This window comes from Manis pentadactyla, chromosome 14 (assembly GCF_030020395.1).
Source record: "Manis pentadactyla isolate mManPen7 chromosome 14, mManPen7.hap1, whole genome shotgun sequence".
Taxonomy (NCBI): Eukaryota; Metazoa; Chordata; class Mammalia; order Pholidota; family Manidae; genus Manis; species Manis pentadactyla.
In genome coordinates, this window is record NC_080032.1 from 60,277,711 (window position 1) to 60,304,639 (window position 26,929).

The 26,929-nt window shown below is 53.0% G+C and overlaps 1 protein-coding gene across 4 annotated transcripts in view; it reads right to left on the reverse strand.

Annotated features, from left to right (window-relative positions):
• The window catches only part of IQSEC3 (IQ motif and Sec7 domain ArfGEF 3), a 103,440-nt gene that overhangs the window by 40,410 nt on the left and 36,101 nt on the right, over positions 1-26,929 (reverse strand). For 3 of the 4 annotated variants that reach the window (XM_036907956.2, XM_057492448.1, XM_057492449.1), the window contains exon 3: positions 10,260-10,536. The exons of the other annotated variant lie outside the window; for it this stretch is intronic. In XM_036907956.2, the coding sequence (XP_036763851.2) occupies positions 10,260-10,536 (277 nt within the window). The remainder of the gene's footprint in view (positions 1-10,259; positions 10,537-26,929) is intronic. 4 annotated transcript variants of the gene reach the window in all.

A 26,929-nucleotide genomic window follows, 5' to 3' on the forward strand; every position in this document is an offset into this window, starting at 1 on the left:
AGGAATTGGGGTAGGTGGGCTGAGATTAACAACTCGAGGCAAGAAGAGCATCCTCCCTCCCATGTTCCCAGGGTCATTGGAGGAGGGGCAGTACAGATAGGAAGGCCAGATTTCATCCCTCAGTATTGTTTCAACCTGCTTCCTCTGCACTGGACCCACCAAGGGCTGCAGCTGGAGTGCCGCTTCTCCAAGCCCCAGCAGCCACCTCTGTTCCCCCAGTGGGGGCCCCACTGCTGAACCAGCAGAGGCACACTCCCAGCCCAAGAAACCTCACAGATCCAATCCAGTCCCCAGGGACAGTCCCAGGTAAACCGGGTCATCCTCAGTCTTGTCTTCAGCAATTCCTGTCTTGCCCTTCAGTGCCCTTCCCATCCCCACAGCTGGTATCTCTCTCCATTGTGCTTCCTCTCCCCCAGTCCAGCCCTTCTCTGGGAAGATAGCTGGAAAGCTTATTCATATTAAGGTTCAGTTGGCCCATGAGGCTTCCTTAATGACCCCCCTCGTAGGCATTTGCATTTCACAAGGTACAAGGCCCTGAGCAGAAGGCAGGAAGCTCTCCCAGTCCTCATGATCCTCAAATTGTAGGCGCCTTCCAGGTGCTCTTACAAATCATACCAAGTATATTAGTTATCTACGGCTGCATAAAAAATTATCACAAATGTGGCAGCTTAAAACAACACCAGTTTGTTTTACTCATAGTTCTGTAGGGCAGTAGTCTGAGCACAGCTTGCCTGGTTCTCTGCTCGGATCTCACCAGGCTGAAATCAAGGTGTCAGCTGGGTGCAACCTCATGTACGGCTCGGGGTCCTCCTTCATGTTCATTGCTGTTGGCAAAATTCAGTTCCTTGAGATTGAAAACCTAGACCCTCAGTTACTACCAGTTGCTGGCTGTTCTCTGCCACATGGCCCTTTTCACAACATGGTACTCTGATCCCACCAGGCCAACAGGAGAGCAAGTCTCTGACGCATCACCTTCTTTTAAAGGGTTTGCCTCATTAGGCCAGCACACCCCCCCACAGACACACACCGCCGCACAGATGATCTTTTGATTAACTCAAGGTCATTTGATTGGTGACCTAATCAGAGGAGTGATATCCCCTCGTGTCCTCTAGGCCGACCCATGTTGAGGGGAGGAGATTACACGGGATATGTATACCAGGGGACAGGAATCTTGCAGGCTGTCTTAGAATTGGTACCATGCCAATTGGATGGTTGCCTGTGGGGTCATTATCTAGGTATGACCTCATGTATCCAGGATCTCCAGGAAACACAGGTATCTCGGGGGCATTCTGTTTCCGCCTTTGCAGAAATCATGTCAGATGGGAGAGAGCATTGCAGTTCAGCTGGGGGAACTCCGGTAGGCTCCCTGAGGCCTGGAATGGAGATTGGCCTTAACTCAGGCTGGAAAGTCCTCCAAGGGGAAGTGTGGAGAGTGAGGGCGACTGATCACCCAACTGCTCTTTCTTGCTTCCTGGCTCTGTTTACCCCTCCTTGAGCATCATGAGATACTGGCACCAGACAGGAATTCTTATTTCTTTCCTACCTGCCCTATTCACACTTCTAGGGAAATCCTAACCCCAAGAGTTCACTTTTCAGGTTATGAGATGCTGTTGGCTACAGAGGGAAGCTATGAAATCTCATTGCCTGAAATGTTTCCGGAAGGGGGTCTGTCCCTGGCATAGTGTCATCCTGCTTGGAGGCAGACGGCTGATGAGAGAGCCTTAGGAGACTTCCTCTACCAGCCCATGTCCATGACCCACCCAAGCGGAGAAGAAAGCCAGATTTAAGTTCCTTCGTCGGCTCCATCAAGTCCTCCACTAGACTGTAAGGCCCCGAGGGCAGAGACCTTGCCCACCATGTTCACTGCTTTATCCCCAATGCTTGGACATTGTCCAGCACACAGTAGGCCTTCAAAGAATTTTATTGAACACATTAAAGAATTAATTCCAAAGTTATCTTTGTGACTCTCAAAACCTTCCTGATCGACCTATGACCTCCCTTGCCCAGACCTGACCATCCATCCTCTCTCGCTTCCTTTGTACATTCTTGTCTCCCTCCAGTCTCCCTCTGACCTAACATTTCCAGTCTCCACCTTGGCACTGACTGCCTCCCACCTGTCTACAGGCCCTTCCAGATCTCTCCACACTAAAGCATAACTCTGCTTGGCCCCCCAGCTCTGGGGCACTAGCTCAATCTCTATTTCCTGCCAAGCCTCTTGGAGGACTTGTCTGCACTCTGCCTCACCCCATGGGCACATGCCCACAGCCGACCCAGCCCAATCCAGCCGACTGCTCCTGGTCTGCCTCCCGCTCCCACCTTTCTTCTGCCATGGACCCCAGGTAGGTAACCAATGACCCTCGATCACTAGATCTGGTGGCCACCCTCAACTTCCTCCTCCCTCTTTTCTGCAGCTCTCGGTATTTTTATCACCTCAAAACTTTTAGGACCCAGTATGTCTCAGTTTTCCTGTTTTCATGCAGTGCTTTAATCCTACATTCCAACCACAATCCCTAAGCATGCTAGTTCTAAGTCACATGTGAGCCATCTTCCCTTCTCCTGACACAGTTTGATTATTTTCCTATGCACTTCTGGACATCTACCATGACTTCTATGTTGGAAGGCATTAGAGCAGCCCCTGGTAGCTGATAATTAACAGCCAATTAAGAGGGGCTATCTCAGGCAGAGCCTTAGTTCCACCTGCTAGGATTTTCTCACCTATTGTCTGAGAACCTCATCCACTCTCATGACTTCACTCCGCTTTGATGGATTGACGAACAAGTCACAGGGGAAATACCCAGTCCCAGATCTGCCTCTTCCCTGCTGATTGACCTTGGAGAAGTTTCTTAACATCTCTGACTCTGAGTTTTCTCTGTTAAATGAGGCTAATCCTGCTGACACTGTAGCTTTGTTAAAAGAACTAAACTATTCTGTACAGCACCTGGCACACTGGAGTTACACAATAAGTGGTGACTATTTGATGACAGTGATGATTATGTGAATGACTCAAATCTCCATTCCCGGCCTTGATCTTAGATCTGCATTTCCAACATCTTATGGCTCCCTCTGTCCACGTGTGCAAAGCCATCTCCTTTCCCCACCTCTCTCAAGCCACCTTTGCGTAACAGCACCTTGGCTGTCATGCTATCCAGTCCGGGAAACTCGCATTTGCCCTTGGGCCTCCTTTGCCCTGTCCTCTACAAAAGTCAGCCTCAAAGTCCTGTATCTCCTGCCCACACCTACAGTCCTCCTCACCTGTCTACCAGACTGTTGTCACTTGGGCCTTTGATTCCCTACTCGGACCGTTCCGGGTATCCTCCCTGCCTCCCTGCCTCCTTCTACCTCTGCCCCCACACTGCCCACCCATCTCACACTGTGTGATGCTGATCAGTGTTGTCCAAGAGCACATGTGAACATAGCCTTCTGTTGTGTGAGACCATTGCCCAGAATAGGTATAAATGTTTCTTCTTGGCATTCTGATGCTGAGGAATACCACCCAGTCTCTGTACTGCCCAGCCCGTCTCCTGCTCCGCCACCAGCCTACACCCCGGTCCCAGCTCTGAGCATTTGCTCAGCCCTTCCCCTCAGCCTGCAATGTTCGCCCCACCCTCAGCTCCACTCTCATCCCTTTTCCTCCAGCTGAACCTTTCCCCCTTCCTTCAAGACCCATCTCAAATGTGCCTCCTCCAGGAAGCCTTCTCAGAGTCCAGCCACACAGGTGTATCCCGGCCTTGGGCCCCACAGAGTATGTTGATTCATATTTGTCTTTGACTCTTGGTGTCTTCCCTAATCTTTGTGATGTTCATCTAACCCATCCTTCTCCCTCCTCCCCCTGCCCCAGACTCAACAGAGCATCAGTTATTCGAGGCCTCAGGTACGTCCTTGGAGCCAAGCCTAGCACCAGGAACCTGGCACAGGGCACCTGCCCACCATGGTATAGGAACTCAGCTGTTGGGTCCTCTCCATTTGTTCCAATGAGTTTAACACAAATGTCTCCCCTTTGCTCCAGCCTTGGGCTGCAGCCCAGCCTGCAGTGCCCCACTGCTTCCCTCCCTCAGTCCCCACCCTAGATGTTCTCGCAGCCCCCACAGACTATACCTTACAGGCCAAAGAGTGCTATCTAGCTCTGCATTCCTGGTGCCCAGTGCTGAGCAGGAGCTATGGCTAGGGCTTAATAAATGTTGTGGACATGAACTAAACTGAACTCTGTCCTATGTCCCAGGGGAAATAAAAACCCAGGCTCTTTTCCAGATCTGGGCTTCAAGTCAAATGCTGCATCCTTTCTCCCCCACTGCCCCCTACCCACACCACCACATGCAGTCCCTTCCCATTGGGCTTGGGAGCTCAGCAGTGCCCCAGGCCAGCCCCATCCACCCTAGCCAGGCCCTCCCACCCACCTTAACCCTGCTCTTAACCAGGGTCAGGGAGCTGATGAGATGGATGTGGGAGGGGAGGAGGGCCCAATGGAAGGCAGGTTTTCTGGGCCCATTGGCCCCAGAGCAGCTCTGCCAGCTTCTTTCTAAACGCCATGAATCATGGGTATCTGTGGCCTCACCTCCTCCCAAGAGAGCAGTTCCTCAGCTTCTGCCAGAGGCAGCGGTGGAGGGGGCTCAGGGGGCTCCGTCTCTAATGAGCCTCTCAGTGTTAATTGGAACATGCTCCCTCTTCGCAGGTTGCTGCGGCGGTTGAGCCTGACGAGGGCTGAGGGCTGCTGAGAAATGGATTCCAAGCCCTGGTGGGGGAGGAGAGCAGCCGGCTGGGAGCCGTGGTGCTGGAGACTGTGGGGGTGCTAGGCCCGGGCTGGGGGGCTTTTCACGAGGATTTCCTCTGATCTAAGATTGCACAGTTGAGAACAGGAGGTATGAGCCTGCAGAACTTCCTTGAGGCTGAGGAGCAGAGGGTCTGGAGAGGGCTGGGAGCTTTGGAGATTCCCAGGGTGGCCCGTGGGAGAGGCCAGCCTGCACTGGCAGGGCCAGGACCCTTGTGTCTTCCCTGTGTGCCCGCCTCCCTGCCCACTGTCCAAAATACGGGTGGTGCTGGACAGGGCGTGGGGGCCTGCTTAGGAGCAGGGCTGCCCTTGGGAACCTCTCCTGGCTGCCTTCCGGGTGGGGTGGGGGTCCTATGGCTCAGCCCCTCCCCGTCAGAGACTGTCTCAGGCAGGCTGCTCCAGGAAGCCTGCTTTAAACCCTAGGCCAGGCTGCTTGCCATCTTCAGTGCGCACCCCCCTCCCTCCACCCCCGGCTGTAGTGGAGGACATGGTGGAGGGCACTTGGCTAAAATCATGGACCGTGGAGTCGCATCTCAGCTGCACCAGATCCATACGGAGGGATGTGTTCCTAGGCAAGTTACTTAATATTGCTAAGCCTCAGTCTTTCTGTTCCTAAAACGCGGGTAGTAATAGCGCCTAGCTGGCTGGGAGAGTATGCGGATCTGAGAGATAGTGCGCAGAGAGCACTGTGTCCAACACACGGTTAGTGCTGTTAGTGCCACTAGCACCAGTTCCATGTCAGTGCCTGCCCTGGAATGCCAGCTCCCTGAGGACTGGAATCACGTGGTTGGCATCGTGGGGTCCCCAAGCCTCGCATGGGGCCTAGTACAGGGCAGCTGTGCAATATCATCCCCTGAATTGAATGAAGCGGAGCACAGGGACAGCCTGATGCCGCCTGCCTTCACTGCCACCCTCTGCCTCACCGTCAGAGTAGGAAGGAGCCTTACATGCTCTCTTACAACCCCTCATTTCCCAAATGAGAAAACAGGCCCAGAGAGTTGGCAGTGTGGCCCCCTCCTCTCCCTGTGAGAGGTCTCCACGGTGAGGCCGGCCTCCAGGCTGACCGTGGGAGATCTGCTGGGGTGGGGGTGCGTTGGGGGCTGCTCTCCAGAAAGAGAATGTGGCTCCCCCTCAGCACCCTGACGCGGGGAGCAGGGCCCGGATTCTACTGCCACAGCTCGGTGGCCCCTGCTTGGACAGCACAGAGAGTAAGGCAGTGTGGGCATCCCAGCTGGGCTGCTCCCCAACGGTGGTATAGAACAGGGTACAAGCCCCCTCAAGGGCTTGAATGAATTTGGAAACCACTTCTAGGCCTTCTATATCCTTGCCACAGACTTCCCTAAAGGACCCCCGAAGGGGTTTGCGTGTTCCCTCCCTGGCCCTGCTGGTTGTGGCCCCACCTCGCTTGTGAGGTGATGGAGAGTTGAGGGCAGACAGCGCAGAGGACAAGAAGCTGTGCAGGAGGACCCTTCACTGCAGCCACGGGGAGGGGACAGCCGAGAACAGGGAGGTCGGGCGTGGACCTCATCCTCCTTCCCTCCCTCTCTCCCTTCATTCCTTCCTTCCCATTTTCCTCCAGTGCTGAGCTTTTCCTAGGCCCCAGGAAAACGGTGCTGGGCACGGGCGGGGCAGGTCTCCTGCCCAACTCTAGGGGGCACTGGCTCCTCACAGACTAAGAAGTGGATGGAACCCCTGCAGGTGTTTGGTGTGCAGTGTGCTCAAGTCTGGGCCATCCCTGAAAGCCACAGAGTCCTTGCCCTTATGAGTGGGACAGTGACCAGATGGCAGAGCCAGCCATGGGGCATTCAGCAAGCGTGAACACCCAGGCTTGGGCTACAGAGCTGAGCCCCAAAGTCTGAGTACAGGTTTCCTGGCAAGGTGTGCCTGGATAACTGGTGGGGAGTATTCCCCACAGGGGAAATAAAGTCCTGAAGAGCCAGTGGCAAAGGATGGCATGGAGATTCCGAGAAAGGCATATTGGAATGGTTGGAGCCTGGGAGCAGGGCAGGATGTGGAGTTGGGTCTGGTAGTAGAAGACCCTGCAGAAGTTTGTCTGACACACAATGAGAAGCTGTGGAAGGCTTCTACACAGGGGGTGCCATGATCAGATACGCTCTTTATGTAGCGGTCTCAGCTGCAGAGCAGGGTTTAGGTTGGAAGAGGTGCAGCTCTAAGCAGGGAACCCTGTGGGGGCTCCCCAGGGGGGCAGGTGAGGGCAGTGGGGTTGGCAGAAGCAGGTAGGGCTTGGGAAATAGTGAAGAGGTAGCATCAGTGGGGTTTGGGGATGGAGCAGACATGGAGGAGAGGGAGGGGCCATGGAAAACGCTTGGGATTCTGGACAGGCTGGTGGAGCAAGTGGACGAGGAGATCCAGATTGTCTCCGATTCCTTCCAGTTCAAGGACTACAGGATTTGTAAAACTGGTGAGGACTAGGGGACCAAAATATTAAATCCTACATCTCAAAGAGTGTAATGTAGAGTCACGTCCTGGCTGCAGGCTGCATGCCCATCCTTAACCACTTCAGGTCACTGATTTATTTTCTCCTTTTCATCCTTTAAGCATCTCCCCTATACCAGGCACTGTGTCAGGCACTGGGGCTGCAGAGATGAATAAATCATGTGCCCTGCCTTCAAGGAGGAGTCAAGCAAACAGAAAAAGACGATCCAGGTCTGGGGCTATGACAGGGGACATCGGGCACTGTGGGATCCCTGACAAGGGGCAGCCAGGGCAGCTCTCGGAGAGCTGGGGCAGTTGCCAGGAGGCAGAGGAGCATGGGAAGTGAGCCCCAAGGCAAGAGAAGGAGTGACCAAGGCCAAGTGCAGGAGTGTGGACTCGGAGTACGCAGGTTGGCAGTAGAGGCAAGGGGAATAGTGATGCCCCAGAGAGATGAGATACGAGGCAACTAAGGCCCAGAGAAGTTAAGCAACTTGCTCGTGGTCACACAGTTCATTTGCAGAAGAAAGGAGTTGATCTCAGTCTCTTATAAATTTGCTCTAGCCTCTCAATCCCTTTTTGTCCTCTTCCTCCCACCTCCAGCCTATGCTTGGGCTGGATAGATACACAAGCCAGGGGAGGTAAGCTATTCCCCAAAGCTAGATTCACTCAGCATGAAGGCCTCATCACACCCTTGACCAACCCACCTCTTTCCTGCCCATTCCTGCTGGCCTGACATGCAAACCCATCTATTAGAATTATGTCCACTATAAAAAGGTCCACGGTACCAATCAGAATTCTGCACAACTCTCCATATCCACCTAGTAACTCAGAATTAAACTAATCCTCCCACCTAAGCTGAAGCATGAGTTTCCTCACTGTTGTTAACTGGATACTCCTTAATTTGAACTGTAATCTCTTTTGGGGGAAGGTAGGGACTATGCTTTTTTTCCTTTTGGTACCCCACTCCCTTGTTGCCTTGTGCATCATAGTTACTCAAAAAATATTCACTCATTCAGCTCTTACCATGTCCTTAAGTGTCTGAGACATTCTCGAGATACCAGGAGAAGGGCACAGAGATGAATAAGAGATGGTCTCTGTCCTCAGGGAGCAGTCATGTGGAACTGAGAGGACTCCCGTCTGGCCGTCTGACCACCCACCACACTGTTGTGTCCCAGCTGGACTGTCCTCCAGTCCCTGCACGAGCGTCCCAGTAACACAGTACTCCCTACCTCACAAGCAACGCAGTCTACATTTTTAATAGCTCTAATTGTTGATTGAGCTAAACTTATTCTCCTACAGTTTTCATACATTAGTACTGCTATTTTTGCCTAGAATGATAAAAAATACATTTTCCCATGCCAGCTCTTCCATATTTAAGACTTATTTTCATGTCTACAGCTTCTCCATATGACTCCAGCCAATCCTGTTTTCCTTCTTCAGAGAACCTCAGAACCTTCATTTCCCTCTTAAATGAAGGCCCCAGAACCAAGCACAGGCTCCAGACAGGTCCTGACCAGTAGCTGGTGTGGGGCTGTGGCCGGCAGCTCCCTCAGGCGGGGCCTCTATCTGCCCTTCTCTGAAGGCTGCTCTGCTCCCTTCTTTGGCAGCTGCCTCTTGGCTGTTGACTCATCTTGAGCTCGCAGGTCCTAAAGGGCTCCCCCCGGGACCATCCCTGTCCATCTTACAACACTGTGCGCTTTTCCAAGCTAAGAGCAGAACTTTAGATTTTTCCCTATTTTGTTTGACTTTTCCCATTTAAACCATCTTTCTGTACTGATAGGAATTTTCTTAAAGTCTTGGATTCTACCATCAAGGTATTAGCTGTCCACTTTCAACTTTTCATCATCAGAAAGTAGTACCCATCAAAATGGTTGGACTGGGCAGACCCAAGGACAGCGCCCCACTCTCCTCCAGAAAGTGCACTGACAGAAAACACCAACGTGTTTTTAAGAATTCTGTGTGAGAATGACCCATCTGACTATGTTATCATCCCATGCACTTCCTATCTTGACACACAGACATCATGGGAGTTTGTTAAATGCGTTACTGAAAGCCAGATGCTCTGCCGACAGGTGGCTAGGGTAACAGCTTGGCTTTGATGCTGAAAGAAAGCTCTTTGGTTTGGCATGACAGCCTCAGTGACCTTTCTGCCAGCTTCCCTTCCCAAGACTCATTTTGTCCATCGAGCTAAAGAACAATTCTTCAGCACCTACACATTTTAGAGCTAGAAGGGACCCCAGAGATGACTCAAGGTCTAATTCCCAGTGTTGCTGATGACGAAACCAATGCCCAGAGCACTTAATTGGTGTTCCCAAACTCACAGTTAGCTAGAGTTGGGACACACATCCTGTGTCCGTGGCTCAGTTCAATGCTGCTTCTTGCAATATTCTTTTAAATATCAGGTCCTAACATTTTCCCTAACCTTGTGTACATGAGTACACACACACACACACACACACACACACACACACACACACACACACACAAGCCCCTACAGACCTCCCTTCAGGGCTCTTAATTGTCCTCCAAGATAAACTGTGGGAAATGCAGGCCTGGAATCCCTTAATGGGATTTGTTTTCCAATACCCAGTCTGGGTTAATCTAGGGAATCCCCAGTCTTCCTGGAGGAGACCACACTGTCTTTGTGCCTCACCTGAGCCTGTGTGCCCCCTGTGGGTGAGCATGTAAGCTGGGCTATCTTCCCAAAGCAGCAGGTGGAGGTGGGGAACTTCCTCAGAGAACAGTGGGCTGCTTGCCTAGAGGTGTGTGGGGCAGGTTAGGCTTCCTGCACCAGGTGAGAGGAGCAGAGCCCTGGACACACTGCCTGGGGGCCCGGCCTTGCAAGGCTGTGGCCTCTGCCACACAAAGGCTGGTTGCCTGAGGAACTGGGCTGCAGGGAAGGGCAGATTGCCTAGCTCAGTGTGGGAGAACTAGCGGTTAAAGAGGTGTGCCTGGGCAGAGTTGGGCCCATCTGGGGAGATCCACGGTACCCTGGACAGCCCCCGAAGGCAGGGCCCCTTCACCACCCTTTCCATCCCCCCTTGGAGGCCCTGGGTACCTGTTTATTCTTTAGGTCAAGGGAGAGTTCGTAATCGGAGGCGTTAGGGGCGTGGGAGCAGAGCGCCGTCGCCAGGGCAGGCTGCTGCGGGCCGGGGGAGCCCGCACGCTGGGGGCCGGCCCGAGGGGAGGCACCCCCCGCCCCCGGCCGCTCCTCCTCCTCCTGCAGCTCCTGGGCTTGAGCCTTCGGGGCATGGGCACTGGGTCTGCCGGCTGCCACCGCCGCTGCTGCCACGGAGTCCTCCACGCCCCCACCGGCCTGGGCGCAGGAGCCATCACTGTGAACAAAAGGCAACGGTGCTCGGTTGGGGGTGGGGGGACATGGTGCGTGTGGGTGCAGGGCTGGAAGGGGAGCCTGGGCACTCTAGCCTGGCCTTCCCGGCAACGATGGGCCTTTCTAGTGGTGGGGGCTGCTGGGGGTGCCTCCTGCTGTCCCTGCTAGGAGGGACTATCTTGGCAAGGAAGAGCCCCGGGCAAGGAGAGCCTGAATTTGGGGAGGCTATCCCAGGCACAGGAGAAGCAGCAGCTACTTATCAGAGCTCGTGAACCTCTGCTTAGCAGAGTGAGTGAGAGCAGACTGCCAGGATTCCAGTCTGGACACTGCTTCTTAGCTGGGGGACACCGGGCGCATTCTTAACGTCACTGTACCTGCATTTCCCTGTCCATAAAATGGGCATAATAATAGTACCCACCTTATAGCAATGTTGGAAGGCTTAAGTTAGTTTAAGTTTTTAAAACCATGCCTGGCTCATGGTCCCTGCTGTATCTAAGTGTGAACTACCGTAATTTTCAGCGGTCTGTCTCTAGCCATTGGCTTAGGCAGCTGGAAAGAAGTTGATCCATCCTGAACCAGCTCCATTCATAGGCCTGCCCAAATGAGTCGGGGGAAGGGGTGATGCTTGTATTCCTGGCCTGGGCATGAAGCCCCTCCAGGATGGGTGGAATCGTTGTTTTGGGCTGGGTCTGTGAAGAGGAGGGTGCTTGCCCTGCTGGGTCTAGGGAAACATCTGTTTTCCCTGGCCCCTCCTCTCTTCTCATGGAGTTGCCAGCAGGCTGAGCCATAGCTGCCACCCACCTGCCTACTCGAAGAAGATACCTGCTGACTGGAGCCACCCTCGGGAGAGTTAGTGCACTCAGGTTGCTCCCCTCCCTGGCCAGCCTCCCAGTTCTGCCCCTTCCTCAATGCCAAGTGCTAAACCACCTCCTCCATGAAGCCTCCCCAGATGCCTCCAGCTTTCACTGCTGTCTTCTTGAACACTAGAGTGGTGCTTACAGAGTCACTATCTATTTCACAGAAGAAGTGAAGCATCGTGGCTCACAGCATGGGCTCAGATCAAGCTCTACCACCATGTGGCTTTGGTTAAGTTGTTTTTTCTAAGACCTGGTTTCCTCATCCATATGGTAGAGGTACTAGTATCTACCTCATGTGCTATGTGAAGGATAAAAGAGTCAGTCTATGGAAGGTGTTTAGCGTGGTTCCTGGCACAGAGTAAGTGCTCAAGACGTTAACTCTTACTTCCCCTGTCTACCTCCTCCTAGAGGCCAGGCCTACACTCTTATGTTATTCCTTTCTCCCCACTTAGTGCTGGGCAGATGATGAGGGCTCAGTTAATACTTGTTTTGGGGTAGATTGGAGAGAATACAAGGGCCATGGGGATGGCCTGTACAGCTGACAGAAGGTCAGGACTAGAAGGACCCCAAGGTCATTCAGTCCAACCTTCCAATTGCCCTTTTTCACAGACGAGGAGCAGGGCCCAGAAGGGCGGGGTGGCCATGGTCAGGGAGGTAGGCAACTTCAGGACTTCTTTCTTCCAAGGTTTGCCTCCATGTAAGATGCCCCAAAGCAGAGACAAGCCCTCTTCCTGTTGCTTCCCCCCAAACTTGCAGCGCCCTGGTGCTAGAATAACCAAGGGTGGTTGAGGGGTCCTTGCCCTCAACCCCTGTCTGTCCTCCCAGGACCCTCTGCACCTCCTCTTCCAGATAAACGGGAGCTCATTGGCCAGCCCTACCAAGAAGGAGCCTCAGACTCCCTAAAGGAAGCCCTCCTTGCTGCTCCTATTCTTTGCTCCCTCCTTTCTTGTGTGGCCGCCACTCAAGCTGCACGGCTGGCTGAGCTCTAGACACCTGATGAGGTTTTTGCACTAGTATCATCAGGAAGTTCTTTTCAAGGACTAACTTCAACTCCTCCTTCTGTAGGACTTGCCCATCCTTCCCACAGGGTGCAGAGAAGTAACCCCGCCCTCTCCCAGCACAACCTGCCTCCAGGGCCTGGGGAGCGGCATCCAGTCTCACCACCTCTTCTCTGGATTGTCCTTGGTACTGAGGCCCCAGGCCTCTCCACCCCAAAAGGTTTTCCAGTCTCTTTAGAGAATGGGTGGCTACTCAGGGCTACGAACACCTTTAATAATGGCCCTTTGCTTTTTTGCTGAAGTGTGCTTGGCAAGAGGTTCTGGGGAGTTAGTGCCTCCTGGTAGCAGTGCTCAACTAATGAGGTGGCAGCTGATGGTTAAGTTCCACGGCTGCCTCATCCCTTGGGCAGAGGAACCCTGAGGCACATTCCATGCTATCTCGCGAATGTGCCCAGTGGGACTGAACCCCAGTTGCTAACGCAGTGATCTGATCATTAATGAACCTGTAAGGGTTCTCTTCTGTGTCTCATCCTCTGCTTCTCCATCAACACCTCCTGGGGTCACCTTATCCCAAATAAACGACTTATCTTAAAACAAAACAAATTTTAAAATAGCCTTCTTGTGGGCTACCCCTCTGGGTATAGACAAAGGCTCCAAGGCCTCACCTGAGCTCATTCATAGAGCCAGAGAGTCAGGAGGCCCCCAGTGCCATCTTCAGTATGGGCATATGTACCTGTGCACCCATGCACACACACACACATGCACACACACGCCCACACAGTGCTTCTAACTAGCTCTGCAGCTGTATGTAGGTGACTCATGTCCTCCTCCTGGGTCAGCTTCCTCGCTTGTCACACGTTGGGAGCTTGCTCATCTCTAAGGATCCTTCCAGCCTGGTTGTCTGGGATTAGAGTCCAGTGCCAAGGCCACACCAAGGCCCACCAGCCCTGGGGGCCAGGCTTTCTGGCAGGCGGAATGAACTCTGCCTTTGCTCACCTAAATGTACAGGTTCCTGAGAGACTGTGGCCCTCCCAGGTGTATGGCGAAAGGTGGTTGGAACAGGGCCCCGGTCCTTGCCTTCCTTCCTTGGACTTCTCCCAGACTTGTATGGTAGGAGGTAGCTATGAACACAACAGCATGGCTATCAGCCATAGGACAATTTAAGGGAATATGGGGAGGGCACAGAACATGGGCTTTGGTGTCAGGAAGACCTGGGTTAAATCCTATTTCTGCTACTTACTATGTGACCTTGGGCAAGTCACCTCACCACCCTGTGGCTCGATTTCCTCATATGCAAAATGTGCATCCTAAAAACTCCTTTGCAAGGTTGCCATGAGGAATAAATACAGCTTGCAAAGAACCTAGTACAGTGCCTGGCACACAGTAGTCCTTGCCAAATGGTGATGGTGGTATGATTATATTCCAAGCTAGAACCCTACATACAGTCCCAAAGGAGTTCCCAGCAAAACAACATGGAGGATTCCAATGTGGACAGGGTTCTCAGCATTGAGCCTTCTTCAACCTTCACAAAACTGAAACAGTAGAATTTTTTAATCATACCTCATGGTTTTTCCCAGAGCTCCAGACTAGCTCCCAGGATCTTTAGGGGGACAAGTGAAGGTGCACTGGCTTCCTTGAGGCTTCCTCCCACACCTGCTCTCCATCCACTAGAGCAACAACACAGTGAAGGGCCTCGTTCTTGGGGGTCACCAAGTCTTGGGATCCATGCCCTCTAAGGAATCGGAGCATTTGCACCACAGGCACTCTCCTTGGCGTTACCCAGCACAATGTGGGGCATGCCTCAGGCAGGCGTTTTTCTGCTATCTGTTGTGTGGATTTGGGTTTGGGGCACTTTGTCAGGGAGCAGTGGAGGCCTGAGTGCTCGGAACGTTCCTAGCCTCTGCTCCCTCTCTGCCCCATCTATAAAAATGGTCCAAGGAAAGAGGTTAAAATATCCATACATGGCTATCACACTAGAAGGACCAGCTACTTCAATTTAGATGAAGCCCATCTACTTCACTCCACAGGCTCTTTTGGAACTGCAAGCCCACTGTTCTAGTGCCCAGAACATCATTCCCCTCAGGACAGACTGAGTCCCGTAAGCCTCCAGGGTTTACTGGGCCAGCCTCACATCATGAAGCTGCCATCCCTAGCGGGTCAGGTTGCAGGCATCCTGGCATTTGAACAGGAGTCATGTGGACAGGATTCACTCTGTGGCCTGCAGAGCTTCTTGTAAACCTCTGGAGGGGGATACTGGTGAACTTAGCTATCCTGGGCTCCGTATCCAGCTGCAGAAACAGATTCTTTGGATGGTAGCTCACTTGCCTGGAGAAACACAGGGTCACTGTAGACATAAGGGAGATAGGTGCTAGTCACACGAATCTTCCTGGGTTGGGGCACCACTTTGAGAAGGTAAATAGAATGTGGGTGGCACCAAGATGAAATGTTTTTAAGAAGGCTTAAAATGTGTGTCCATGTGACATTGGGCTGATAAACACACAGGGCCCAGGCCATCCACACCAGTTATTTCATGCATGAGAACACAGGGTGTGAGTGTGGGGAATCCGAGTCTTTGAGAAACGGAAGAAATAGCAGTTGCTCAGAGAATGACCTGTGTGCCTGCTCTTCCTGCTTCCAGCCATCCCTTTCTCTGCCCTATCAGCTCTTTCAGGGCACACTTCTGGCCCCCAGAGTCAGTACCACCCCACAATGTGCTCTGATAATTCTTGGCACTTGCTTTGATTTCAGCAATGGCCACCACTTTGTACTCTGATTATTCATTGATGGGTCTCTTTCTCCTCCACTAGACTATGCCAGGTACATCCTTTTATCCCAGGGGCTTATCATGGTGGGCTGGGTCATATGGCATGTTTTATAAATGTTAAACAGATAGATGGATGGGTGGGTGGGCAGATGGATGGATATCACTTCATCTCTACTACTTTCCCAAGGACAGAGAAACCTGTGTGGGCTTGGTGGTGCATCACCTAGACCCTCCTTCCTGGCATGACTTCTTGCCCAGCTCTGGGAATACTGCTGGAGACCACCTACAGTGGTCAGCCCTGTCAGCCCCATCAGCCCGGTTAGGGATTATCTCGGGTGCAGAGAGTTAAGTGGCCCAAAGTCACATCCTTCCCAGGGCTGTCAGCATCCAAGCCCTGATTGAGGCGGCTGTAAAGCCTCACCATTTTGATCCAACATGGGGCAAGTCTGATGGGTTCTTACTCCCAAGCTCACAGAGGCATGGGCCAAGGCTTCTCCTGGGCCCCTGAGCTGGGCTCCTCCCTTTGCCCCAGGCGGGTCCCTGCCTCCCCTTCCATAGGCATTGATACCAACTGCATCCCCTCGTAAACATTCACACCCTGAATTCGGAGTTGCTTCCCAGAGAACCAAATCAGTGATGGATACTCAGCTTTGCTTTTCCAAAACTTCTGTCTTCTTGACAGCCGAGATGACCCTGGCCTCCCTGCCCCCAGTCCAGTCGAGCCATTCTGGATTCTAGACACCTTTGGTAAGAACTCTGGGCTCTCTCCCCAGAAAAATGCTCATTATTTAATACATGCCAAATTCTACCTCCACACTCAGAGGCTTTACAAGACTCCATGGACCAGGCTAAAATCACTATTTTGGGAAGATGATTGTGGATTATCTTCCATATACTGAGGATGATGCTAAGGGCTACAAGCAGTTGTGGTTGCACAAAGTGTTGGGGCTCCACACACCACAGAGCTTTCAGATACTGGGCACTGTTACCCTTGCCTGACGGAGTCCTCGCTCACCAGGAAGAGAGCTTGAGTGGCGTGTGGGCCCTGGTGCTGCAACTTACTAGCTGGGTGATCTTGAGCAAGACACCTAACTTCGCTGCACCTCAGTTTTCTTGTTCACAAAATGGGGTGTGACTGTCCCCTTTCCAAGGGAGTGATGAAGATGATGCGACCTCAGCGTTTGGTATGCTGGCCGCAGTGGGAAGTGCAGCCTTTCCGGGGGCTGAGTGAGGAAGGGGCTCCTGGCAGGACCCAGCATCTGTGCTCATGCAGTCCCTGCCAGGGATCCAGCTCCAGGCAGTGAGTGTCACCCCTGGGCGCCCAGGAAGGCCTGTGAGGCCACACGGCCAGGAGCAACTGAAGAGCTGTGTGAGGCCAGGGGAGGGCAGGAGGCTTCCGGCTCCCCTACCAGGGGCTGGCTTGGGGTGAAGGCGGAAGGGGAGTCGGTGGGCAGGCGGAGGCCCAGCCCCTGAGGCTTCTGGACCACCTGGGGGCAGGCAGGGCTGTTTTCCCATCTGAGCAATGGTCTGAACAGCAGTTCCTAGAGACCTTGCGGGGAGTGTCTTGAAGGCTGAAGGACCCCTCAGGCTGGAAGAGTCCCCGGAGGGCCTGACTGATTGCACTAGATTATCCCAAACTCTGCCAGCTTGTCTTCAAGCACTTCAGGGACAAAGAAACTAGGCATTTTCCAGACAGCAGCTGACAACATGCCTCACATCTCAAGACGTTTCTGCCTTTACTAAAACACTTCTTTCTCTCCCTCATCTGAGCCATTCAGGTGATCTTAGATGGTCAGAATTAAGGCACTGAGCAAGGGAAGCCAAGTTCCCCTAGGGTCCCAGATGGTCTTCAGCAGGGGTTGAGGTGTATAGAGGGCCAATGTGGGAACACATTCACTCTGTGCCGATTCAAAGGACAGGCCAGAAAATGCTGCTCAAGGTAGAGGGAGGGGCGCTGAGCTGGAGTCAGGTCGTATCTCACCTCTGTCCACAGTGTTTCATATCATCTTAGGCACACACCTTCTCTCTGGACGCATTTCCTCATCATGAAATGGACAATTTGAGCAATATTCTGTGACGTCTGGAAGGAAGGAGATGCCCAGTCTCCTCCATCTCCCCTTCCCCCTGCACAGGCGCTGGGCCCACCGTGTGCCATCACTGCTCACGCCTACCAGCCAGCCACTCCCCTACCCTCAATACCCAAGGACACAGCATAAGCCTCCCCTCCCCTCCATTACATCATGATCCATGCCAGCACCTGCCCCCGCCCATGGCTCCTTGACCTCCATTATCTGAGCTGGAAGCCAGGCCTCAGAATAGAAACCCCTGGAGGAGGCCAGCTGTGGCTTTCCAGGCCTATCCATTTGTACAGCTGCCTTGACCTCATCGGTTGTGACAGATGCTTCTCCCGCCCGTGTCCCAAGGGCCCTGAGAGGGTAAGTTATTCTCTTCTCCTGTCAGCCCCATGGAGACTCCAGGCTTGGGTGCCACAGCTGTTCCAAAAGGTGCCGGCTGGCTTGGTCTGCCTGCCGGGCCTCCTGCCACAGGGTCACAGCCACCTCTGGGCTTGCGCCCTTCCCACAGCCAGACCCACCATGCTCAGGATGCTCACTCAAGGTGGGCCACAGGAGCAGCACATGCAGACTGTCCACAGATGCCCACTGTGGGAACCTCCCCTGCTTAGCCCACCCAAGCGGGCTGCCAACCCCTGGGCAGGTCAGAACCTACGAGCTTCCTCAGGACACCACCCTCCCAGGCTCTCAAGCTGTCCACCTGACAAATGCTACTAGAATCCTAATATTGTTGAGCATTTTATTTTCTCATAAATAGGCATGTATCTGACAATAAAACCAAGGTCTAAGGACATCCTGCCCGCTCCCTGTCCCTCCCCACCCCTGCCCCCAACACTCAGCATACAATTTCACACAAGCCTGTTTGTCTTAGCCCCGGCAGCAGAACCCACTGTGCACTTGGAGACACGTTCGATTTTATCACTGTTTCTGCCTGTGTTGTTCCCCCAAGAGCAGATACTTCCCGCTCCTAGTGTTCTCACTGCACCCAAGCTAAGATGAAACTCCAGAACCGCTGCTTTCAAACGGTCTCCCAACACACAACCTAAAGGCAGTGCACAGCTGCCACAGAGAGCCTGTAATATTTATAGCTTAGTGAACTCTGGTTTTTATTTTATTTTTTCCCCTTTATTATGAACTGTTTAAACATGTAAATATGAATAACATATGTAAGGTACAAAGAAAAATATTCACTTGTATTCAGCTCATGAAATAGCCCTTTAGAAGCCATAAATGCCTCATGTATTCCTCCTTCCCTCCTCTGAGGAATCCCTGTCCTGAATTTGTGTTTATCATTACCTAGCTTTTCCTGAGGGGCAAATCTCCTGCTCGCCTTTACGTGGGCAGTGGGGGCTGCAGGAGCACTCGGGCTGCGGGCACACCCATGGGGAGGCTCAGGAACCCTCAAGGACTTGCAGACCCAGAGGGATCGGAGGCCCCTCCGAGGTCAGCAGCCCTCACAGCCCCGTGCTGGCAGGACTGGAAAGATGGCAGGGGTCTGACCGCAGCAGGGTTGAACCCATTAGTTCAGTAAGGAAGACTTTAAAGGAAAGAAAATGGACTTGTCCCTTCAAGACTGCAGCCCCCTCCCCACAGCCTTTGGGGTCTGGAAGGGTCATGATCTCCAAATGGACCGCAGTGACCATCAAGAGACGCACAGGCGATGCCAGGGTAGGTGGACTCGAGTGGCATCAGCTGGGCGCCAGCTGGGCACCCGGTCAGGGTGCGGGTGTCCTGTGGTCCCTGAGAGGAGGGAGCACGTGGGCTGCAGGCAGTGTCAGCTGCCTTGTAAGCAGGGGCAGCCCTGTAGCTGTGACAAGTGTGGGCTTGGCAGCAGGCTGCCTGGCTTTGAGTGCTGGCTCTGCCGCAGTCCTCTGTGTGGCTTTGGGCAAGTTGCTTAGCCTTCCTGTGCCGCACTTTCCTCTCCCTGGAACAATTACGGTAGCAAGGCATGCAGAATGCTCAGAAAGCCCTACAGAAGCAGTGACCATCTTTTTCCTTTTTAGGATTCCCAACATGCTATTGTGCCATCTAAGAAAATAAAAAGCAAAAGCCTATTCAGTTTGCCTATAATGCTACACAAATATGAAAGGGAGGAAGGACATGATTTCAGAATAAAGAACAGTCCTTTCACTTAAACTATCTTTTTTTTTTTAATGTTCTTGGCATCTTGTGCTAGAGTTCCTTAAATGGAGAGGTATTGTTCTTTTCTGTATGGTGTAATTTCTAAAGCTCTGAGTTAGAGATGATGCCAAGAGAGGCTTACCGGCAGGGAAGGGCTGGAAGGCAGCAGAGCGTAACAAGTATGAGGTTAAGAACCAGACAGACCATGGTTCAAATCCAATCACTCAGCAGCTGGGTGGCATCGGACTAGTTCTTTAACTTCTCTGGGCCTGTTTCCTCATGTGTAAAATGGGGGTACCCACCACATGATTGTGGTGGGAGTAAATATGACAGTGATCACACAGCTTCCAGCATCTATTTGCTGCTCAGGAAATACAGGTTCTTTCCCTGATCTGGGCCTGATGTGCCTCCCCAGCTTCTGGCTCACCAGCAAATGCTCCCTGGAGAACAAAGAACTTGTCTCGTCCTTCTTGGGCCCCTGGAGAGCCCTATGATGGTGACCTCACAAACCATGTGTGCGCACAGAGCATCCCAGAGGCAGGGCAAGGGGCGAGGTGTTCTTGCAGCTCTGCGGTCCTTTCAGTCCATCCTCTCTGACACTTCCCACACACATCCGCCCACCTCAGCCCAGGGGAACAGATGTTTTTTTGGTCCTGAGCCATTTCCAGGGAAGGATATCCTCCCAGCTCCTCACCACATTGTGCAAGGGGAAAGGTCTCTGATGGCCTGCAGGTGCCTGAGGCCATTGGGTGTGTGCTTGCCAAACACAGAGGTCTTGTGATACAAGAGATGGAAATGGCAGAATTACCAGTAGTGTAGGGCATTGCTCTGGACATCCATCAAGTTACTAGAGAGCAAAATGCCCTAGAGTTGCCTTTCTTATCTTCAGCTTTCTACCGGAAGTCCTTTCTAATGCCTAGCTTCAATCTTTCTTGCTGCAGTAGAAATCATTCACAAGCTTACCGTGGCGCAATGGCCATGCCATTTCCCCCATGCCTGAGGGTTTCATGGGGCCCCTCCAAAAGCGTTTAGGAGGAGGGATAATGCTGAACACAATGGCTTTCCGAAGAAGTCTCAGAGATCCCAGCTTGGAGACATGCCACCACCACAGGTGGGGCAGGGGTCAGTGCCAGGCCATAAACCTTTCTTCACAGGGGTTAAACTGTCTCCTCTTAGGAGAACAGGCAGTCAAACTGTCAACTGGCAAAATTTTCCTGATAAGATGCCTCTGCTCTGCATCTTATTCTCACCTGAGCTGTGCAGCCTGGGCTGGGTTGAATCATTCCCCTCCTGCACTGATGTCTACAGGACCTCCTCTCTGAGCCTGCATGCCCTGCTAGGTTGGCCTTCATCTGGGCCTAGTCCCTCAGTTTTCTCTCTCTTTCTTTCAGAAATTGGGCTCTTACCAGCCAACACTCTGTATGCCATGGGCTAGGCTTGAATAGAAACATCTGGAAGGCTGCCTCCTCCTCTATGGCCATCACCCACCAGCCACAGGAAGGACTGGGCCCTCTCTCTAGAGAGCACAGCTCTGACCCTGAACACTCTGTGGCTACCACTCACTTCTGGCATCTTACCTATGCTGGTTTTCATTCCTGTTGCCCTTCCCATCACCTCTTGGGTCTGCTCATCTCCTACCAGCGGCCTTCTGTTCTGCTTTGTACAGGCTCCTGCTCTCTGTGCATGGGTCCTGCCCCTGGCCAAGGCAGATGGTCTTCTTACTGAGTCACTATTTCAGGGGCCTCAGGAATTAGATGCTTCACCCATGATGGTGCAGCCAAGGAAACTGAGGCAGAGAGAAGGGGGGGCGCCTGTCTACATCTGGTGGTGGAAAGCACCAGCGTGGTCAGGAAGTCTGAGTTCTACCCTGCCCTGCACGTCACAGCTGGGACACCTTGGGCAAAGCACCTCCTAACTGCGATGAAGGGCGGCTGCAGCCCTGGGCTCTCTTCCAGCCTGACACCCTGTGGTTCTCTTCACTCCTGCTTGGCACCTCTTGCTGCTGGAGACAGCAACGCGCTCCAGTCTTCCTTCACAGACAGCTGTCTTTCCTGTTGTTCCTTTTTCTAATCATCACAAAAGACATCTCTAAAAATCTCCTTTCATAAGCCATTCCAACACTTCTCAAAGGCAGTAGTCTTTAACCTGATTAAAACACTCTTGCTTTAGATGAAGATTATTTCTTCTTTTTTGGTTTGATGAAATGAATTAAAAACCCTTTTCTTTGTCTTACACCAGAAACACTTAATGAAATTATAAGTTATTTTCAAGGCCACATTATTGGTTAAAAGATAAATGAATAGGTAAAGATGACCTTTCAGGGAGAAGGCAAAATAAAATTTAAAAGCACAGGGAGTACTGAGGTTAGAAAACTCTCCAGGCTTGCAGAGAGGTTACTCCTTCTGGGAATGAAAGATGAATATCCAGAAGACTCAAACAAGAAGTTTTCAGCAAACGAAACAAGCATTTTTTCCCAGAAAACTGGACAAAACTCTGCATTGACAAACCCCATCTGAACAGAGAAGGCTCAACATTCCTTGCAGTGGCTTTCATTTTGTTGTCTGGAATTATGAGCTTTAGTTGTTTATTCCTTTAAATAATAAGCCTAGAGCTTTTTTCCCACTGAAAATATTTTCTTGGTCATTTCTATCTTCAGCTTGGTTGCTTTGATGTGTTTACCTAATGCTGTCTGGTATCTGCAAACAGCCTCACGTGCAGGGTAGAGGGGCAGGAAAGAAAGGCCCAGGCTTTCTCAGTGCCTGAACTACAACCCAGGTTCCTTGTGGGGGGAAGTGGGAGCAGGTTATCTACCCCACTGCCACACCTGTATTTCCTAGGCTTGAAAACACCTCCCTTCTTTTGTCATCTGACTGAGGTGGTTCAGATCCTAGCCCTGCCGTTTACCAGGTGTCCAGCCCTCGGACATCATCATCTCCGATTCTCAGCTGCCTTGTCTGTAACATGAGCACACTGAATAAGCTGTTAGTGAGAATTAAATAAGGAGACACTTGTACAGCCACAGCAGGTGCTCAGTACATGACAGCTCCTGTTCTTTTTGCTCTCTCATCAGTTGGGTACACAAAATAGGAATACAGAGTGACGAGGAATTTTCTGATTGTCTCTAAACACGATGCTGACAGGAAGCCATCTGTCTTAACCAGGAGCTCTTTGAAGCCCAGCCTGACCTCCCCCCCACTGTGCAGCCGCCAGCACTGCCCGTGGACAGGTGAGCTTCCTGAGGACCCTCTGGCAACACCTAGGTCTCATGGAGACACCAGCCTGAGAGGATGGCTGAAGGCCCGGGAGGGAAAAGTACATAAGGAGACTGGCCTGGACAAATACTTGACTCCTAACATGAATTCCACATGCCAGCTGAGCATCCTAGAATCAGAGTCAAAAATGTTGACAAGAGAAAGGTTTCCTGGTACTCTCTGGGATGGAGGGGACGTGTGCCAAGGTCTGAAAGTATTCTGACATCTGTTTTTCCTTTTGTGCCTCCTGAATCTGACAGGGAAGACATAGATGCGGCAGAGCACAGACAGGTAAAGACAGGCCACAGAGTACATCAGGGGACAGATTTCTCTAGCTCCAGGGCCAAATTCTTTGGCCATCTTCCTCGTGGTCACCCTCAGCTATAGAGCCCAGCCAAGGGCGGTTCTGCTCTAACTGCACAGAGACCCGCAGAGGACTGGTGACCCTGAGAGGACTATGGGGAAGGGCAGGCCCTCCCCAGCCCCTGCTGCTCGTTGTGGGGGCCAGACTGCTGGGTCCCACACCCAATGTCCTCCGGATCCCAGGAATCCCCCCTGGGCCCTGAGTTGGCAGATGACCCACTGCAGGGCAGGCCATCATGGGGATTTTCAGTGATCCCAACTCCCCCAGAGGCCTCTAGGAACTAGCCACGGAACTTTGAAGGAGGCCAAACCACTTGCCTGGGCCCTGCCTGCCACAGCTGCTTAGGAGGTGAAATGCACAGACCTCAGAGCCTGAGGCAGGGCAGGCTGGGACCCAGGCCTATCCCCACCCTGGGGGCCTCCGAGGGAAGCTGGCTTCTCTGTGCTTCCCCAGGGAGGGGAGCACATAGGCCTGCTGCCCCCTCCCAGCTTCCACTGGTAAGGCGGAGCAGGTGGCCAGCAGCCTCTGAGCCTGGAAGGTGACTAAGGGAGCAGGCGCGTGATTCCGAGGATCCCCAGCCCAGCTGCTTGAGGACTAAACTGTATCGATTGAGAATTTAATTGCTCTGTAATCGCTGGGTAAACACTGGCTGCTCCATTGACCAGGCCTCAGGCTGGCTGGGGAGAGCCGGAGAGGGCCGAGGAACTGGGAGCGCCCCTGCAATGCCAACGAAGGCTCTCCCTGACAGCCGCCCCTGGAAGGGGTCCCTGCCTCCGGGGTCTGGAGGAGCGCCGCCTCCCGCAGCACGCACTCGGTTGTTGAGCAGGTGCCAAGGGCCGCGTATGCGGCAAGGGCTTGGGGGCCAGTGAGGGGCCGCTGAGGGCTGTGCCTCTCTCTCAGATGCCCTATACTGAGTGAGCTACACAATCTCTTTTCATTTGATCAGGGGATAACGCAAAATCCAGTGCCTAAAAAAATACAACCCCGGAAGTTTGCCTGCTGATGTATTAACAGTGGTTAATTCTATATGACTGGATTCAATATTTATTTTCTGTGTATTTCTGTATTTTCCACATTGTCAAAACTAGCAAGTATAACTTATAATCAGGGGAAATAGATGTTATTTAAGATCAAATGAAATGTCTGGAAGGATTTCTCCTGTGCTCTTAAAAAAAAGAAAGATCCTAGCGGCAGCTCCATGGAAAGAGGCGGCGTTCCGGAGTTAGAGCTGGGCTTGCTCACCTTTCAGCTCCAGAACTGACTCGTACGGGCTCCCTATCAAGACAGCCAGCTTCTCTCCGTCCCAGATTCCTTATCAGTAAATGGGAATAGCGGCTATCTCACAGAATTGAGATAAATTATTGAGAGTGCTTAGTGCAACCCTGGCAGGTTCAATAACTATTATGTTCAATAAATAGTGTCTGTGTCATCCTGGGGTATGGGCAGGGCGGTGAGGAGGAAGGAGGAAATCCCGGGGGTGAGTCCGCTCAGTCCACTGGGGCCCACAGTGCCCCCCAGATGCCCCATTTGCCCCCAGGCCGGGGGTTGTTCTCCTCCCTCCCGAGGGCCGCCCGTCCCTGAGAGCCCGCCAGCTCCTCTCGTCGCTCTGCGAGAAGCCGGTCTTCCTCATCGGGCCCCCTGCTACCCACGTCTGCTCTCCCGACCCCATCTCCAAAGACTGCTCTGTTGGCGGCTGGGGAAGGCTGTCCTGATACCCCATCCCTGAGGCTGGGGCTCCATGGCCTCTTTGGGAGGAGAAAGGGTCTCTCCTGGACCCTGGCAGCTCTCCCCTGGGTGACGGGTCTGCCTCAAGTGGCAGCAGCCCCTCTTTACAGGGATGATTCCCAGGGGCTGTGGGTGATCAGCTCACACAGACCAGCTGCCAGGGGAGTCCCCAGGGGACGGAACCTAGGGGCTCTGGGAACAGGATTCTCGCTCAGCCCCACAGCTTGTCCAGCACTGGCTTCAGCCAGGTGCAGGGGAAGAAGGTGAAAGGGCCTGGGTGGTCAACTCTGAGGTCACACAAAAGACCCCAAAGACCCTGACATCTGACTGGTTGGTTTAGATTTCTTACTGGGGTTTCCTGTAGAGACCAACTGGCTTATCCCTAGAAACCTCCAAATGAGGCTGTAATGGTGGGAAACCAGACTGATCCATGGGCAAGAGCCCGGCACCTCCAAGCCCTGCACCCAGCCCAAGCCGCCCACCCACCAGGGCTCTCCCCTGCGCAGCCTCTGACCTTGGCCCATTCCTGGAGAGGTTGGCATTATGCTCTCTGGAGGTGGGACACCCGGTTAAAGGGAAGGGTAAAGGGCTGTGACGGGGTCACTGTTAGCATGGGGAGCAGCAGTGTGGGGTCTCTGAGGGGAGAAAACTGATCTTAGGATGGAATTCCCCAAAAGAAACCAAGGACAGACAGACCGACTGACATGTACACTGTTGGGCTGTCAGAAAATATCCATAGGGCCTCCTCCCAGAGAAGGTGAGGGACTGACATCAGAGAGACAGACAGACAGAAACACATGCTAGAAAACTACACACCAGATAGACAGGACAACATGAAACAACTGGGCACAGAGGCAGACAGCGGATGAAGGTCTGCCCTGGCCCAGGGGCAGTTAGGCCTGCCTCCCTCAGAGAGGTGGGCTGCCATCACTGTTCTTATGGGCCCTCTAGGCACCAGCATTCCAGGAAACCTCGTGCCCCCCATCTCCCTCCCGCAGCACCTCCGCCCCAACCTTCCCCCACCAAGGGGAACTTAGATTTAAGACTTCCTACCCTCTCAGCCCAAATCTCGGAAAAGAAGCCTATTCCCTTGGCACCCGTGAGTGGGCACACCCCCTCCTCCCCTCCTCCCACCAGGAGCCAGGGCAGCAGGGTGGCCCCACAGTGGCAGGGGTGAGCATGGCAGACAGGACCAACCATGGAAAACTCAAGAGAGGCTTTCTGTGGGGGCGCCTCCCCAGGACGACCATGGAAAACTCAAGAGAGGCTTTCTGTGGGGGCGCCTCCCCAGGACGGGGCTTCTCAAGGGCACTGTGGTGTGTTCTCACCGATGCTGGTGTCTGATGGTAGCAATTAAATGCCCACTGAACTGAGTCAGATTGATGGGATGGGAGGCAGGCTAGACAATTTTTCTCTCTTCTCCTCCTCCACCAAGGAGGACATTTTTAGGGCGAGGTCTTGGCTCTGTGTCTGAACAGTGACAGCTTCCAGGAAGGAGCTGGGATCCTCCACCTCTTCCTCCCAGATGGCCCCTGGGCTGCCCCACAATCTGCCCTCTTTCATTTTCTCTCCTGCTCTCTCATTCTCCCATTCCTCTTCTTCCTTCCTGTTTCCAGGTGAGCCATGTTCAATTTGCAGGCATCACAAAAATGGGCCGGATGGGGAGCTCTTCAAGGAACCACAGGGCCTCCCTTGTCCTTGCGTCCCCAGCCACAGTATGTGGCACAGGGACCATCCAGGGCATCACACAGCACTCGGTCAGTGCTTCCCTTTGCCTCCCAGCCTCCAACGTGGCCAGCCTCAGAGCACAACCAAAAGCCCTGGATTAAAGCATCCCGAGTGTGTGTCCCTGGTCTTGGCCATTTCCCATAGTTCCCTCCTCAGAGTCTTGCCCCTCCCAGCCCACCTGACTTCCCTTTAAGGGAAAACAAGTAGTAACCCTATCAGGGAGTAGTTTTATGTCCACAGCTACCATGTCTGATTATTCTCTAGTTATTTTCCAAGGAAAAAAGAGAGTAGGGGGAATATGGCATCGTTGAGTCTGAGCCAGGGAATGGGAAGCAACAGGAGTCAGATGCCCTGGGTGCACGTCTGGGTACTGGTCCTTGCAGGCTCTGTGCCCAAGGGCCAGCCTGCCCTGAGCCGCCTCCTCTCTCACAGACCACCTACTCTCACCTCACTGCACAGATGAGGGGCTCAACAGGACTGTATGGAGAGGTTACTTTCTAATGGACCAACCCCTTCA